Here is a 16,286-nt window from a genome sequence, read left to right as displayed (position 1 = left end):
GCCACTGTGATTCATTACTGGTCTTGAGATCGCTGCGCCTCTGGTGACCCGCGCAACAGCATTCATTTCACAAATGGCTTTTCTATTAGATTGAAGTAGCAAGGAAGATTGGATTGAATTCATCTCAAGTCTGAACACTGGATCAGATTCAAAACATGTTCCAGTCGCGTGAGATAATCTTACACACATGAACATCAACATGGCAGCTCAGATTCGAAGAAATGGCCAGAACACAAGAGAAGTTGACCTGGAATTTACTGAATCATCATTCTGAGAAATTCATCAGCTAATGAAGTGTTCTGTCATCCTTGTCCATAATTTTGTTTAATGTTTAATTTAGTTTATATTTCTTAAGTGTATATATACATTATGTGCAAGATTTATTTATTTATTTTTTACAACATTTGCACAGCATTATTTGTATAGTTTTCATTTTGATTTGGTTTGTTTATTTTATTCAGGTAATTTATTTTTATTTCAATTGTAGTTTTTTAGTTTTAGTTCAGTTTTAGTTTAATTTTAGTTCTTCGGCTTAAACATATTTCAGTTATTTGCCAAGGCAGCATTTCGAATTTTCATTCATCTGATTTCATTTTTATTTTATTTCAGTTAATTAAAATGTTTTTAATCATTTTAGTTAACTATAATAAGTCAAGGTTTGTGTTGATAAACCTTCCTTTCTAACAAATTTTGTTGAATTTCAGTTCGTTTTAATACTACTTTCTTAAATCTAAACTGAAATTCTGTATCCTGTTTGTTGTCTCCATTCAAATTGGAATTTAAATTCAAAAATTGATTTTGTAATTCTAAAAATATGTTTGTGTGCAGAGTTAGAAAATTCCAATATTTGCTCAGTGGGATTGATTTCCAGGGACAATTTTTCAGAATTACCTTATAAAATGTATCCGGTTTTTTTTTCATGTCAAATACTTAAATTGAACCAGTTGCTTCATTCAGAATATTATAGACTGTTACCAGTCTGATGTGATCAACCTCAACAAAAGCCCTCTTTACACTGCAACGGTGGAACAGAAGCAGCGTCTGGCATTTGTTCATTTATAAAGCTGCTCAGGATTTACAGCCTACACACGCTCACTACAGGACTGCAGTGTCCTCACTGTTTATTAATGCTGTTGATGCTGTAATAGTGATTATTAATGTGGCCAGTCTCTTTCCTCACATGAGTGTCTCTGATATTGAAGCTGAAGAAGAATGAAAGTGTGAATGTCTTCACAGGGATCACATTTACACGGTGGACATCGAGACGGCCAATGCGGAGGAGATCTTCTTCAGTAAGGTGAGTCTGAGGATAGAGTTCTGTCCTGCTCTTAATTACCTGGCAGCAAACGAAGCAAGCGTCTCTCTCTCTCTCTCTAAGAGCTTTATCTCATCAGGAGTCGCTGTCATGCGTCACGCAGCGAGGCCCAGATTCATGTGTGGACCTCAGGCTGATTGATGGAGATCGATCAGAGCGGGATGTAGTTTAATCAGTCATCAGGGCTCGTTTGACCCTCCAGGCCGTGACAGAGAGCTGTAATTGAGTCCAATCTATCGATCTGACATTGATTTTCTGTCGACAGAAGCTGACGTGGAAGTCCAGGCAGGCCGACGTGGACACCTGCAGGATGAAAGGCAAACACAAGGTACAGCTGCGCTGTGATGATGTCACCGAGGAGTGATGATGTCACCGAGGAGTGATGATGTCACAGATGAGTGATGATGTCACCGAGGAGTGATGATGTCATTGATCGCACAGCCCTGCACCCTGAGAAAAATATCTGCTGATTTGCAAAGAAAGGCCTGATATTACATAATTTGATGATGCTGAGTTCAAAAACATCAATAAAATCTTTCAAGTTTTTCACAAAAAATAAGAATGATTTTTTTCAAATTATATATATGTGTGCCAGCATTAATGCACTTAGTCACAAAAGCAGCCAAATTATAAAAATGTTGGTTTTAATGACAAAAAGTGCAAATTGTATCATTTAATTTACAATCTGTAAAGGAGTGGAAAATGTTCAGATACTCCATTTAATGTCAAATAACTTTACATAAACACTAGTTTATAAATAAATAAGCTTTTTTCATAAGATCTGTGATTATCTGTGGCTGTTTGCATGCACTACAGAAAATCTGGCTCATGTTTGCATAAAAGGCCTAATATTACCTAATCTGATGATGATGAGTTCAAAAATATCAATTAAAAACTTTCCATGTACAGTTTTTTCTCTAAATAGGAATCCAGACTTTTCAAATTAATTAAAGTCAAATAAAAAAATAAAAAAAATCAGTTTTTAATGACAAAAATAAGTATTTAAAATGCTTAAATTTTAAATAAAAAATAAAAAAAGTATTTAAAACTTGCAATCTGCAAAGGAGTGTAAAAAAATGTTCAAATACTCTATTTAATGTCAAAAACTTTACAAACACTTTTAGAATTAAATAAGCTTTTTCCCAATAACATCTATAATTTTATCATCTGTTTGGATGCAGTAAAAGCAGAAAACTTTTGGCTCATGTTTGCATTTTCTTCTGTCACTGGCCATAATTCTGACCTCGAAATCAGGAACAGACAAACAAATAATGTCATATACATGTGAAAATTGAACAAATAATTGTAATCTGTCTCAGATTCAGACAGGAATCATGTGTTTGGGGTACAAAGTTGTAAAAGCAAAGATGCTACGAAATGTTTAGTGAGAACGTGTGAGTCTCTCCAGCAAAACAGACACTATTTTTGGAATCCGCAGCCAAAAGCGTTGGATTTTATTCAGCAGAGATGATGTAATGATGGAGGATTGATTAAGTGTACTGCACACAGACGTGTTTCTCGTCTCGTTCCAGGACGAGTGCCATAACTTCATCAAGGTCCTGCTGCAGCAGAGCGACGACTCTCTGTTTGTGTGCGGAACCAATGCCTTCAACCCGTCCTGTCGGACCTACAAGGTAAGGCTGCTGTGTTAGCGTGACCTCTGACCTCTGACCTCTGACCTCTGACCTCAGCCGCGCTGCTCATTTGACATCCAAACAGCTGAATGAAAGCGTGGCAGACGCTGATGATGATACAATGTTGCTGCAGGGTGTTTCACAATGCAGTTTGTGTCAAAGAAGCTTCACAGAAAATAACAGAATCAGTGTTGCAAACTTCATCAAATATGAGACAAACTCCGCTGTGAAGCAGCTCTACGGAAGACAATAGTGTCGTAATTCAGCTCTAGTCACTTCAGTGTTGTTCAGTTGCAGTGTTGGGGTAATGCATTACAAGTAACGTAATCAGATTACTGTTTTCAAGTAACTAGTAAAGTAACTTTTACATTTACAACAAAATATCTAAGTTGCTTTTTCAAACTCCTTTGTTGACTGACAGCTCTCCTGTCCGCATGTTGAGAGAAATCAGAGACAGAGACTCTTCCTTCAGTCTGAGGTTTATTCATTCACTTCTGATGTGAAAGAAACTTTACAGTTGCCAAAAATATAACTTTGGGTTTTTTTGTTATTAAAAAACAAGTAAGCAAATGCAGCGCAGTGACAAAAAGTAACACAAAAGTAACGTAGCGCAATTAGTTACTTTTGTATGGAGTAATGCAATATTGTAATGCGTTACTTTTAAAAGCATCTTTCCCCAACACTGTTCAATTAGTTATAGGATTTTTTAAACTTGCCCTAAACATGCAGGATCCCTGTGTCAGTGTGATCATGTGTTGTCTGACCAGTGATTGGTAAACTGGTTTAGAAATAGTCAACACACTTCGGCTTTGAGTTCACCAGCGTGTTTGTGAGGGAACCCGAAAAAAAGGCTGGTTTTCATGGTGTTTGCTGTGATGGTATTGGCTCTAAATGCTGTTTTCACATTGAGTGGCTGGTTTAGTCTCTGTGTTTTGAGCTTGTTCAGTGTTTTTGCTCAATTTGGCTCCATCATCAGTCAGTGAATCACAGAATGACCGGAAGAGAAGCGTGTGCGAGATCTTCTGCCAGCCGTCGCTGTCTAATAACTGGCTCGGTCCAGCAGAGAGAGATGCTGAAGCACGATTGCCAAAAGCACCACTAGCCGCTCACAGATTTTCCCCCGCGGACCGTCAGCTTTTGGAAACCCTCGAGCGGCGCGGTTCTGGCGGCGTAGTGTCCACTCTGACAGCATGTCTGCTTTCCATATCCCTGGTGCGACGGCTCTGAAAAGAGCGTCTGTTTGAGGGCCAAAGTCGTCCCAGATTAATCATCAGTGTACAAATGTTCTCCTGAACGGATGCTCTGATCCACGGCCTCCTCCCGAGAGCCCATCTGCGGCCGCACTCGTGCCCGGCTCCGAGCGCCTCATGCCAGCATGAGCTGCTGGATATACGGCTGGTGTCCATTACATCAGCTGTTGCCAGGCGGAGCGGGACGAGCTGCATTACTGACAACAGAAGCGGCCCGTAACTATTTCAGAGATGATCGGAGCGCCTGCCATCACATGGCTGTGATAACAACCCATTCTGAATTTGTTCTATTGCGGTATTCGGTGTTACCGGTGGTACACAGTGTTGGGCTATACATTACCCATTTAGTTCATCACAAACAATGCGACTTAATGATAATGAACCACAAAGTAAGTATTTGTTTTAAAGTAAGGCAGATGCAAAGATATTAAATAAGTAATATAAATTATACAGAAGTTTATATATTTTTTACTTTTCTTTTATCATACTTTAACTTTTGCACAACCTTTGTCAAGCTATAATTCAGAGTTTTGATAAATCTTTCTTTTTGACAATTTCGTTGAATTTCAGTTCATTTTAAATCTATTCTCTTAAATTCAAATTGCAATTCTGTTAGGATACATTTAAGTCAAGTCAGCTTTATTTATATCAATACAATACAATACAGATTGTGTCAAAGCAGCTTTACAGTGTCAAACAGGAAAATAGTTTATCAATAATGCAAGAAGACAATAGTAAACACTCTAAGAACACTAGCTGCTGCATTTTGGACCAGCTGGACTTTGTTTATTAAGTGCGCAGAGCAACCACCCAATAAAGCATTACAATAATCTAACCTTGAGGTCATGAACGCATGAATTAATGTTTCTGCATTTGACATTGAGAGCATAGGTCATAATTTAGATATATTTTTAATATATCTAAACAAATGCTAGAAACATGACTTTCAAATGAAAGATTGCTATCAAATAGCACACCTAGGTTCCTAACTGATGACGAGGAATTAACAGAGCAGCCATCAAGTGTTAGACAGTGTTCTAGGTTATTACATGCGGAGGTTTTTGGTAAAATAATTAACACCTCTGTTTTTTCAGAATTTAGCTGTAGGAAATTACTAGTCATCCAGTTTTTATGTCAACTATGCATTCCGTTAGTTTTGCGAAATGGTATGTTTCATTGGGCCGTGAAGAAATATAGAGCTGAGTATCATCAGCATAACAGTGAAAGCTAACACCATGTTTCTTGATGGTATCTCCCATGGGTAACATGTAAAGTGTGAAAAGCAACGGTCCTAGTACTGAGCCTTGTGGTACTCCATACTGTACTTGTGATCGATATGATATCTTGTCATTCACTGCTACGAATTGTTGACGGTCAGATAAAACAATGCAATTCCACTAATGCCAACATCATTTTGTAGTCTACGCAAAAGAATGTTGTGGTCGATAGTGTCGAACGCAGCGCTAAGATCCAGTAGCCCTTATAGAGAAAAAAAAAATTTTGTCAGATGTGAATGAGAATTAAATCAGCTTTCGAGTACATAATACATTATGCTTGCCTTAAACAGCATTTCATGGCATTTATTTTTTCCCGACTGATTTATGACTGTTGAACCTGTTGAATAAACCAGCTTTAATCAGCATTCATACCGAAGGTGTTGATGTGCTGCTGCAGTCTCTCTGTTCAGTGACTAATTATGAGGTTTTTTTTCTTTATATTATTACATGGTCACATTTATTTCTATAGTGCTTTATACAATCAAGTTTGTTTCAAAGAAGCTTCATGAAAGAGATCTTTCTGCACACATGACATGCGGGACAAATATAAATATCGTTGCCCACAAATTAAGAATTAATTCCTTTGTTGTGGTAAATCATTGCTAAGTTATGTAGTAATTTGTCTCATTTTAATTATGTCAAAATGATGGAATTCATTAGTACAGCGTGGCCATGATCTAATCAAACGAGGGAACGAATCGAGTCGGAGGAAGGAATTCTCAATTTGTGGCTGCAATAAATATATCTTTGTCATGTGCAGCTCCGTACTCCGTACACAATAAATGTTCTGTTTAATATAAGTGAGTTTATCATTGTACTGTTCTATTGTTGTAAGAATAATAACGAATCCAGCATTTTCAAGCATTGGTTTTGTTCAAAGAAAGGCAAAGATGTGAAGATGTGATGTTAAAGATCAGAGTAAATGCTGTATTTGACAGGTATCTGATCTTGTAAACTGTGTGGTGTAATTGCTAATATTGATGCCGTCACGAGTTTATTAATCGGTGAAATTCCTGGTTTGTTCTTCCTCCCTGTTGTGCTGCGGAGTGGGAATACCCTGACATTCCTGATCCGTGTTTGTTTCAGTGTATTTTCGGAGGAATGTTAATTGGGTTCCTGATACATCACATGTGAGTGCGTTCGACTCCTGATTGACCCTTCTTCAGATTCGCCACGATAGAAATAGCAAGCGAAATGAGCGGCTGGCGTGAGCGGCTGGTCTTGGCAGGCATCAGAGAGGAAGAGCTTTAAAAATAACACCCCGACATGTGTGAAAGTCTCAGACGCTGAAGGTTAGGGTGGGTTTGACCTCTGACCTCTGACCATTCCCTTCATTCCTGCAGATGGACAGTCTGGATGCCGTGGGCGATGAGATCAGCGGAATGGCGCGCTGCCCATATGACGCCAAACACGCCAACGTGGCCCTGTTCGCCGGTAAGACACCGCCATCACGTCTGAAACACTTCCATAATGAACGTCTGTCAGAAGAATGTGGGAATACGGCCGGAGCAACAGTCGCTCCCTGTTTCTGGGAAGAGCGTTTGCTGGCAGCGACTCGTGTGCGGCCGCTTTGGAAACACATGAAACTATTGTGCTGCGGTTAGAGAGCGTCTCTGGGAGTCCCTCCCCGAAACACAGCAGCAAAAATAACCCTAGAGATGGAAAACCCGCATGACTCATTCCTCCATTAGCGGCCGTAAAACCTTCCAGTCGCAGGCCAGAGAAAGTTCTGCCTTCCCAGCGCTCGTGCGGCTAAAATAACGCCATTATACACAGCAAAAAATCATGTTTCCAAGTAAAAAAACGAAGATATTTTACATAAAAAATCTACTTCAAAATGTCATGTCAATCAATCAATGTGTTACTTGCCATTTCTTTGTAATTATTTGTGCAATTTACTGGCTATTTCTAAGAGAAAATCCTAAAATTTTCAAGAAAATTAATTCAGGAAAATTAGACAGCATAAAATACAGCAGGGAATATGGTTCATTATAAATGCATACATTTAATATAATATAATTAGATATAAGGATCACAGAGTGTTGTATTTGTAGTTGAGAGGTTGTTTGGTTTTTGTATAGATGTTGGATTCATTTTGAAGTGTTTAAACGCTGTTGTTTTCTGCTGTAGATGGGAAGTTATACTCGGCCACGGTCACGGACTTCCTGGCGATCGATGCGGTGATCTACCGCAGTCTGGGTGACAGCGCCACCCTCAGGACGGTCAAACACGACTCTAAATGGCTGAAAGGTGAGGTGATTTTACCGACAGAAACACGACCTGCCGTCACGTCCGCTGATCCCGTGAGAGATGAGCTCATCCGGTCAACTCTAGGACTGTTTCATCGCTCTTCAAACTTGATAACATCACATTATACTATGATTCTAATTCACACTGAGATGTTTTGATATCTGAGCTCACAGTTGCTCTTGTTGATTTCAGAGCCGTATTTCATCCAGGCGGTCAACTATGGCGAGTTCATCTACTTCTTCTTTCGGGAAATCGCCATGGAGTACAACAGCATGGGGAAGGTACGGGCAAAACATCTAGTGTGTTTTCCTGCTTCAGCACTGCAGACAGGAAGTGACAGGAAGTGGGTGTAAGAAATATGTGAGGGTTTTTAAGAGATCTAGGGCACGGCCCGTCAGGACACAGGTACTAAAAATAACACAAACATTGTCTGCTCTCCGAACGACGGGCCCTAAATAGTCCAGAATTGACTTCCTGGTCTGTGAGTGTTGTGAGTGCATGACAAAGACTCATTGTTGCGAGTTCAGAGGCAGAAGATGTGAGATTTGAGAGGCTGATTCAGTGAGGAGTAATTACAGCCTGAGCGTCTCTGGTGAATATGAGTCTCTCCAGTTACTGTACGGACCAACCTGCCAGATTACTGTAATTACCCTCATACTCCACTAACGGCTCTCCAATTACAGCAACATCTATGACAGCGCTGTCAGCAGGAGGAATATGTCACATCACATTTGTTTCTATAGCGCTTTATACAATACAGAATCAACAGAACAGAATCAGTGATCTATGAATCAATGATTCAAACTCAAATGTCAGCTGTAAAGCAGCTCAATTGTGTCGTCATTCAGATCAAGTTTTGTTCTCATCTGATCGCGTCAGTGCAGTTAAATCAATATTATTACTGACTATTAATTAAGGCTAGGTATTGAGACAAATTTCATGATTAGATTTTGATTCACAAGCTTGTAATTTGATTCCTGGATTCATTTGGATACAAAAAATCTCTCAACTAATGCTGTAAACTATACAATAAACCCTGTCACTATATTAAAAAGATTTATAAGCATTTAAATTGCACAGAAGGCAGTTTTTATTATAAAAATGTATTACGTAATATAATGTATTATAATATAACATGACATGACATGACATTATTGATCTCAAGCTGATTTACTGATGTCTTTCTGCGGTTAAATCACTGATTGATCGATTACATGATTCAGGATTGATTTCAGTGAGTTGCACTGATTCTTCTGATGTTCGTTCATGTTTATTTGCTGCTATAACTAGTAGTAAAGAGGATCTGACACCACACATTAAAGAGCCACAAAAGCATTTATTGATTGAATAGTTGACAGAATTTGAGAGCTGAGACTTTGTTTCATATCAAAAGTAGCAAAGATTATTGTGGTTATTGGCTGGCAGGAGCTACAAATAATGTTCAGAGAAGTTTTGTTCGCGCATCAACTGAAAAAAGCACACATGTATTCTTTGGATTTAAGAATCGATATTGGTTCATCAAAATGAGAATCGATTCAAATCAAGAAATCAATGTTTTCAACCCAGCCCTATTATTGTCTTTTAAACCAGCAAAGGTGACTCAATCAGGGGACAGAAATGCAGAATCCAGGCTCAGTTTAATTCTCCTGAAGCGTTTCTAGTGTTTTTGAGAGCGTGACGTGTATGTAGGACGTGTTTAACGTGTCTCTCCGATCAGGTGGTGTTTCCGCGAGTGGCTCGCGTGTGTAAGAACGACCGCGGCGGCTCTCAGCGAGTGCTGGAGAAACAGTGGACTTCTTTCCTGAAGACGCGCCTCAACTGTTCCATCCCTGGAGACTCGCACTTCTACTTCAACATCCTGCAGGCCGTCACCGACGTCATCCACATCAGCGGCCGCGACGTGGTCATGGCCACCTTCTCCACGCCGTACAACAGGTACAGAGAATAGCAGGTCAGCACTGAGCTCCAGCAGGCCGCTGGGAAATGTGTGATTCCCGTGATGATGGGAAGGTGACACACAAATGCGGGTGTGTTAGTCAGAGCTTCTGACCCGAAGAGCGTTTGCTGGCAGCGACTCGTGTGCGGCCGCTTTGGAAACACATGAAACTATTGTGCTGCGGTTAGAGAGCGTCTCTGGGAGTCCCTCCCCGAAACACAGCAGCAAAAATAACCCTAGAGATGGAAAACCCGCATGACTCATTCCTCCATTAGCGGCCGTAAAACCTTCCAGTCGCAGGCCAGAGAAAGTTCTGCCTTCCCAGCGCTCGTGCGGCTAAAATAACGCCATTATACACAGCAAAAAATCATGTTTCCAAGTAAAAAAACGAAGATATTTTACATAAAAAATCTACTTCAAAATGTCATGTCAATCAATCAATGTGTTACTTGCCATTTCTTTGTAATTATTTGTGCAATTTACTGGCTATTTCTAAGAGAAAATCCTAAAATTTTCAAGAAAATTAATTCAGGAAAATTAGACAGCATAAAATACAGCAGGGAATATGGTTCATTATAAATGCATACATTTAATATAATATAATTAGATATAAGGATCACAGAGTGTTGTATTTGTAGTTGAGAGGTTGTTTGGTTTTTGTATAGATGTTGGATTCATTTTGAAGTGTTTAAACGCTGTTGTTTTCTGCTGTAGATGGGAAGTTATACTCGGCCACGGTCACGGACTTCCTGGCGATCGATGCGGTGATCTACCGCAGTCTGGGTGACAGCGCCACCCTCAGGACGGTCAAACACGACTCTAAATGGCTGAAAGGTGAGGTGATTTTACCGACAGAAACACGACCTGCCGTCACGTCCGCTGATCCCGTGAGAGATGAGCTCATCCGGTCAACTCTAGGACTGTTTCATCGCTCTTCAAACTTGATAACATCACATTATACTATGATTCTAATTCACACTGAGATGTTTTGATATCTGAGCTCACAGTTGCTCTTGTTGATTTCAGAGCCGTATTTCATCCAGGCGGTCAACTATGGCGAGTTCATCTACTTCTTCTTTCGGGAAATCGCCATGGAGTACAACAGCATGGGGAAGGTACGGGCAAAACATCTAGTGTGTTTTCCTGCTTCAGCACTGCAGACAGGAAGTGACAGGAAGTGGGTGTAAGAAATATGTGAGGGTTTTTAAGAGATCTAGGGCACGGCCCGTCAGGACACAGGTACTAAAAATAACACAAACATTGTCTGCTCTCCGAACGACGGGCCCTAAATAGTCCAGAATTGACTTCCTGGTCTGTGAGTGTTGTGAGTGCATGACAAAGACTCATTGTTGCGAGTTCAGAGGCAGAAGATGTGAGATTTGAGAGGCTGATTCAGTGAGGAGTAATTACAGCCTGAGCGTCTCTGGTGAATATGAGTCTCTCCAGTTACTGTACGGACCAACCTGCCAGATTACTGTAATTACCCTCATACTCCACTAACGGCTCTCCAATTACAGCAACATCTATGACAGCGCTGTCAGCAGGAGGAATATGTCACATCACATTTGTTTCTATAGCGCTTTATACAATACAGAATCAACAGAACAGAATCAGTGATCTATGAATCAATGATTCAAACTCAAATGTCAGCTGTAAAGCAGCTCAATTGTGTCGTCATTCAGATCAAGTTTTGTTCTCATCTGATCGCGTCAGTGCAGTTAAATCAATATTATTACTGACTATTAATTAAGGCTAGGTATTGAGACAAATTTCATGATTAGATTTTGATTCACAAGCTTGTAATTTGATTCCTGGATTCATTTGGATACAAAAAATCTCTCAACTAATGCTGTAAACTATACAATAAACCCTGTCACTATATTAAAAAGATTTATAAGCATTTAAATTGCACAGAAGGCAGTTTTTATTATAAAAATGTATTACGTAATATAATGTATTATAATATAACATGACATGACATGACATTATTGATCTCAAGCTGATTTACTGATGTCTTTCTGCGGTTAAATCACTGATTGATCGATTACATGATTCAGGATTGATTTCAGTGAGTTGCACTGATTCTTCTGATGTTCGTTCATGTTTATTTGCTGCTATAACTAGTAGTAAAGAGGATCTGACACCACACATTAAAGAGCCACAAAAGCATTTATTGATTGAATAGTTGACAGAATTTGAGAGCTGAGACTTTGTTTCATATCAAAAGTAGCAAAGATTATTGTGGTTATTGGCTGGCAGGAGCTACAAATAATGTTCAGAGAAGTTTTGTTCGCGCATCAACTGAAAAAAGCACACATGTATTCTTTGGATTTAAGAATCGATATTGGTTCATCAAAATGAGAATCGATTCAAATCAAGAAATCAATGTTTTCAACCCAGCCCTATTATTGTCTTTTAAACCAGCAAAGGTGACTCAATCAGGGGACAGAAATGCAGAATCCAGGCTCAGTTTAATTCTCCTGAAGCGTTTCTAGTGTTTTTGAGAGCGTGACGTGTATGTAGGACGTGTTTAACGTGTCTCTCCGATCAGGTGGTGTTTCCGCGAGTGGCTCGCGTGTGTAAGAACGACCGCGGCGGCTCTCAGCGAGTGCTGGAGAAACAGTGGACTTCTTTCCTGAAGACGCGCCTCAACTGTTCCATCCCTGGAGACTCGCACTTCTACTTCAACATCCTGCAGGCCGTCACCGACGTCATCCACATCAGCGGCCGCGACGTGGTCATGGCCACCTTCTCCACGCCGTACAACAGGTACAGAGAATAGCAGGTCAGCACTGAGCTCCAGCAGGCCGCTGGGAAATGTGTGATTCCCGTGATGATGGGAAGGTGACACACAAATGCGGGTGTGTTAGTCAGAGCTTCTGACCCACGGCTCTTCTGCCTCACTGAGATTCACAGTTCATACGATCACAATCCGGCCTTGTGTGCCGCTCGTGTCCGAGCAGGAGTGATTCACAGTTGTGTTATTTTGCTGAAAGCGTGTCTCCGTGTGTTGCAGTATCCCGGGATCAGCCGTCTGCGCTTATGACATGGCGGAGATCTCGGCGGCCTTCACCGGACGCTTCAAAGAGCAGAAGTCACCAGATTCCACCTGGACCCCCGTCCCCGAGGAAAAGGTGCCCAGACCCAGGTATCCATCCCACACGCTTCCATTGGGTCTCTACTTACAGTCCAGCTCTCAGTCATTCTCCTCATTCACCGACCAAACCAGTGTTTCATGCACTTTTCAGTCTATTTCGCTTCCATATTAAGTCTCTTCTTTCAGACTAGTGGCGAGAAAACATCCAAAACACACGTTTAAGTGTTTATTGTATTGCACTTTATCTATTTGCATCTGTCGATTTCAATCTTTAAAGAGTTTATTCTCTTACAAACAGCAAACGTTACAGTTTTATTCCTCTCTATATTCTGAAGGTTTGTTCATATTTCATTCACACTGATTTATACAACATTTTACTCCTGAAAACATGGTGAAAATGTGTTTGCGTTCTGTCTGTTGACAGTATTTTCTGATTTATGGAGTGATAAAGAGAGAAATCCAAAAACCTTTAACTCTAATATGACAAGAAAATAAAACAAGAATTTTGAACCTGAAGAATTTTGAATATCCAATATTGCATGCAAATCGGTGCATATTTAATTATATAATGTATAATTTGCATATTTAAACAACTTGTAATACAACACAGCTGTCTTAATGTACTGTGATTGATCAAATGGGAAGTATGGTGAGATCGATTAGTTAAAGTATTTACCTTGTTCACCTGTGCTGTCTTGCAGCTCAAACCAGCATTACTAGTTCTGAAACCATAATGCAGTCAGCAAACATGGAACTCTGACTTATAGAAAATAATTCAACATCTGACAACCAATCAGAATCAAGTATTCAACATTCAACAGTTCTGGGATAATCAACATAAATGCATGCATTCATTTATAGTCTCAAAGTTATTTAACTTATTAAAATAATAATTAAAGTTAGATTTCATTTCATTTCATTTTTAAATAATGAATTAATTAAATTAACTACTAAAAATTTCATTAATTAAATATTTAATTTAATTTTATTATTTTATTTATTTATTTTATTTTTAATTAATTATTTTATATTTTATTGTATTTTCTTTAAACGTGTTTGTATCTGTTATGTACACACAAGTGATTGCGAGCACGTAAACCTGATTCTCCAGATGCAGCAGCTGATTAAATCGTCTCACAGGAGCGTTTTTACAAAGCGAAGATCTGCTTCCATATGGCTCGTCTTTGTGTAATGATCGGCGGGACTATCGCCTGCACTGATTAACATAAAATGATGTGTTTGTGTGAAACGAGGTCAAGTGTTAATGAGAGCGACCATGCCAACCGCGTCTCTGTGTAATTCTGTTTCCTCTGTGGTGGGAATAAAGCAATGCATTTCCCATTCAGCAGCAGCGCAGAACCATAAACCTGACTTCAGCCAACATATCTGTCGCAGCTGAGATTCATTACAGTGCTTTAAGCTTGTTGTCGTGATTGTAGCATTGAGATGTTCATATCACTGATGCAGTAGATAGAGATGCTTGATGTCCCGCTGTCGTCTTCAGGCCAGGCGTCTGCGCAGGATCTTCCTCTGGAGAGAAATTCAAAGTGTCCAACGAGTTCCCGGATGAAACGCTGAACTTCATCAAGCTTCACCCACTGATGGACGAAGCCGTTCCTTCCATCGCCAATCGGCCGTGGTTCCTCAAGACGATGGTCCGGTGAGTCGAGTCGGGTCAGAGGTCCTTCTGCATCATGCATGGAGATTATTGTCATGCAAATAAATAATCGAGTCCATCTTCAGAAGCGCTGCTCATTTTCATGGATGAATCGAGTCATTTGCATTGAATTCAGACATGAAACCTTAGCGATACATGAGATCTTTGAATCAGCTCAACCCTGAAGGAAAGATGACGTATCTTCCTTATAAAAGCACAGTGAAAGACTGCTGCCTGTTTTGCTATGATGAAATGAATTATGAGAGAATCATCTGTTTCTAGCAGAACGAGACTCTTTGAAGCGACGTCTGGTTTCAGCCTGATAAGTTTGTTCATTTGGATTTGAGTGAATGTGCCCCAGTAAAACCGAGTTATTGAAAACACATTTGCTGAAGAAGCGTCTGTATCTGTTTCTCTCGTCTTCAAAGACTCCACAGATTTGGAAAGTGTATAATTTATTTGTCTTCTTATTTCCATCTTGCCAGTTTTAATTAGCCTGAAAATGTATTTGCATACGGATTTGGAAATTATACATACATTTGATTAAGACTGAGATGAGCTGCTAATTGGAATGGCAGTCGCCAGATAACGCTTTAATTCCTTTAGCGAGTCTGAAAATCAATGGAAATTCATTGTAATATAATTCCTTAATCTAGTCTTAGTTCTGTATCAAATTCCTTTTTAGTTTTTGTCATATTTACTCAACCTGTCTTGTTTTTTTTTGTTTAGTCAAGTTTTAGTTGACTAAAAGTCTGGGAATTTTAGTCTAGTTTTAGTCATGCTGCATAATGGTTAACTTGATAATCACAATTATTTTCCTCAAAACTATAATGGCGATTATTGATCATGATTGTTGTCGTTTGAGAAATCACATCAGACATCTGGCAACACCAAGCATGAAAACATTTTTTTCATGAAAACAGTTTTTTTTCTACTCCACTCTTTTTTTTTTTTTTGAAGAAAATAGAGAAATTTTGGATAAAGAGAGTTTTCTTATTTTTTAAACTACATTTTAGTCTTGTCTTTTTTCGTCACAGATAATGCATGTTTAATGATGTCTCGTCTCATCTTCGTCTTGAAAGGTCATAGTCCTAGTGTTCATGAATGAAGTTAAGACTGTATTCTGTCTGTCTGGCAGATATCGTCTGACTCGTATAGCCGTGGATAACGCCGCCGGCCCTCATCGCAACCACACCGTGGTTTTCCTGGGATCGGAGCGAGGAATCGTGCTGAAGTTCCTGGCCAAGATGCGGAGCGGCTTCCTGAACGACAGCCTGTTTCTGGAGGAGCTGAGCGTCTATAACCCAGAGAAGTGTGTATTCCACTCTGTCATTCACACCCGTTTATCAGGTTACAGCGCGCGGTTAGTAAATGAAGAGCTGAATGATTAAAGCAAACAGAGAGTCTGGCTGATATGAGCTGAATGAATAAACAGGCAAACGCTGCCCACCAGGCTTTTTGAGGACAGCGATGCTCAACGATCGAATGCTTATCTGCTTTATTAACATTTTACATTCGTGCATTTAGAAGATGCTTTTATCCAAGCGAAACAATTCGCCTAAGAGCTAACAACATGTGTAATACAAAATGCCAGGTTTGTGAAACACCTTAATATTACCGCCCCTTAATCTGTAAGTTTCCACCCACGGCGCCGTTATTGTGTTTTCGTAAGCGACAACGGTATATTAGTTCTAAAGTCATGATGAAAGTTTGAGCAAAGCATGCTGACTGTTCTGTGTTTGGCTGCACAGACGAGCACAGAACACTGTTTAGAGTCCCAGCCTCAGAGGAGACGACAGAGCAGTGCATTTATTGATTTATTTACTGTATATTGCTGCTGCCACACAGATCTAAAATAAACAAGCGATTT

General features: G+C 39.7%; 1 protein-coding gene across 6 annotated transcripts in view; it reads left to right on the top strand.

Moving 5' to 3' along the window:
• Positions 1-16,286, top strand: part of LOC107661172 (semaphorin-6A-like) — a 67,825-nt gene that overhangs the window by 33,499 nt on the left and 18,040 nt on the right. For all 6 annotated transcript variants that reach the window (XM_016450647.1, XM_016450646.1, XM_016450645.1 and 3 more), the window contains exons 4-13: positions 1,237-1,297; positions 1,581-1,643; positions 2,848-2,949; positions 6,820-6,910; positions 7,607-7,726; positions 7,919-8,007; positions 9,444-9,661; positions 12,679-12,810; positions 14,264-14,419; positions 15,555-15,728. In XM_016450647.1, the coding sequence (XP_016306133.1) occupies positions 1,237-1,297; positions 1,581-1,643; positions 2,848-2,949; positions 6,820-6,910; positions 7,607-7,726; positions 7,919-8,007; positions 9,444-9,661; positions 12,679-12,810; positions 14,264-14,419; positions 15,555-15,728 (1,206 nt within the window). The remainder of the gene's footprint in view (positions 1-1,236; positions 1,298-1,580; positions 1,644-2,847; positions 2,950-6,819; positions 6,911-7,606; positions 7,727-7,918; positions 8,008-9,443; positions 9,662-12,678; positions 12,811-14,263; positions 14,420-15,554; positions 15,729-16,286) is intronic.

Source organism: Sinocyclocheilus anshuiensis, unplaced genomic scaffold, assembly GCF_001515605.1.
Source record: "Sinocyclocheilus anshuiensis isolate Anshui unplaced genomic scaffold, SAMN03320099.WGS_v1.1 scaffold2373, whole genome shotgun sequence".
NCBI classification, from domain to species: Eukaryota; Metazoa; Chordata; class Actinopteri; order Cypriniformes; family Cyprinidae; genus Sinocyclocheilus; species Sinocyclocheilus anshuiensis.
Note: the sequence above shows the minus strand (reverse complement) of the source record. Positions and strands in the feature narration are given on the sequence as shown.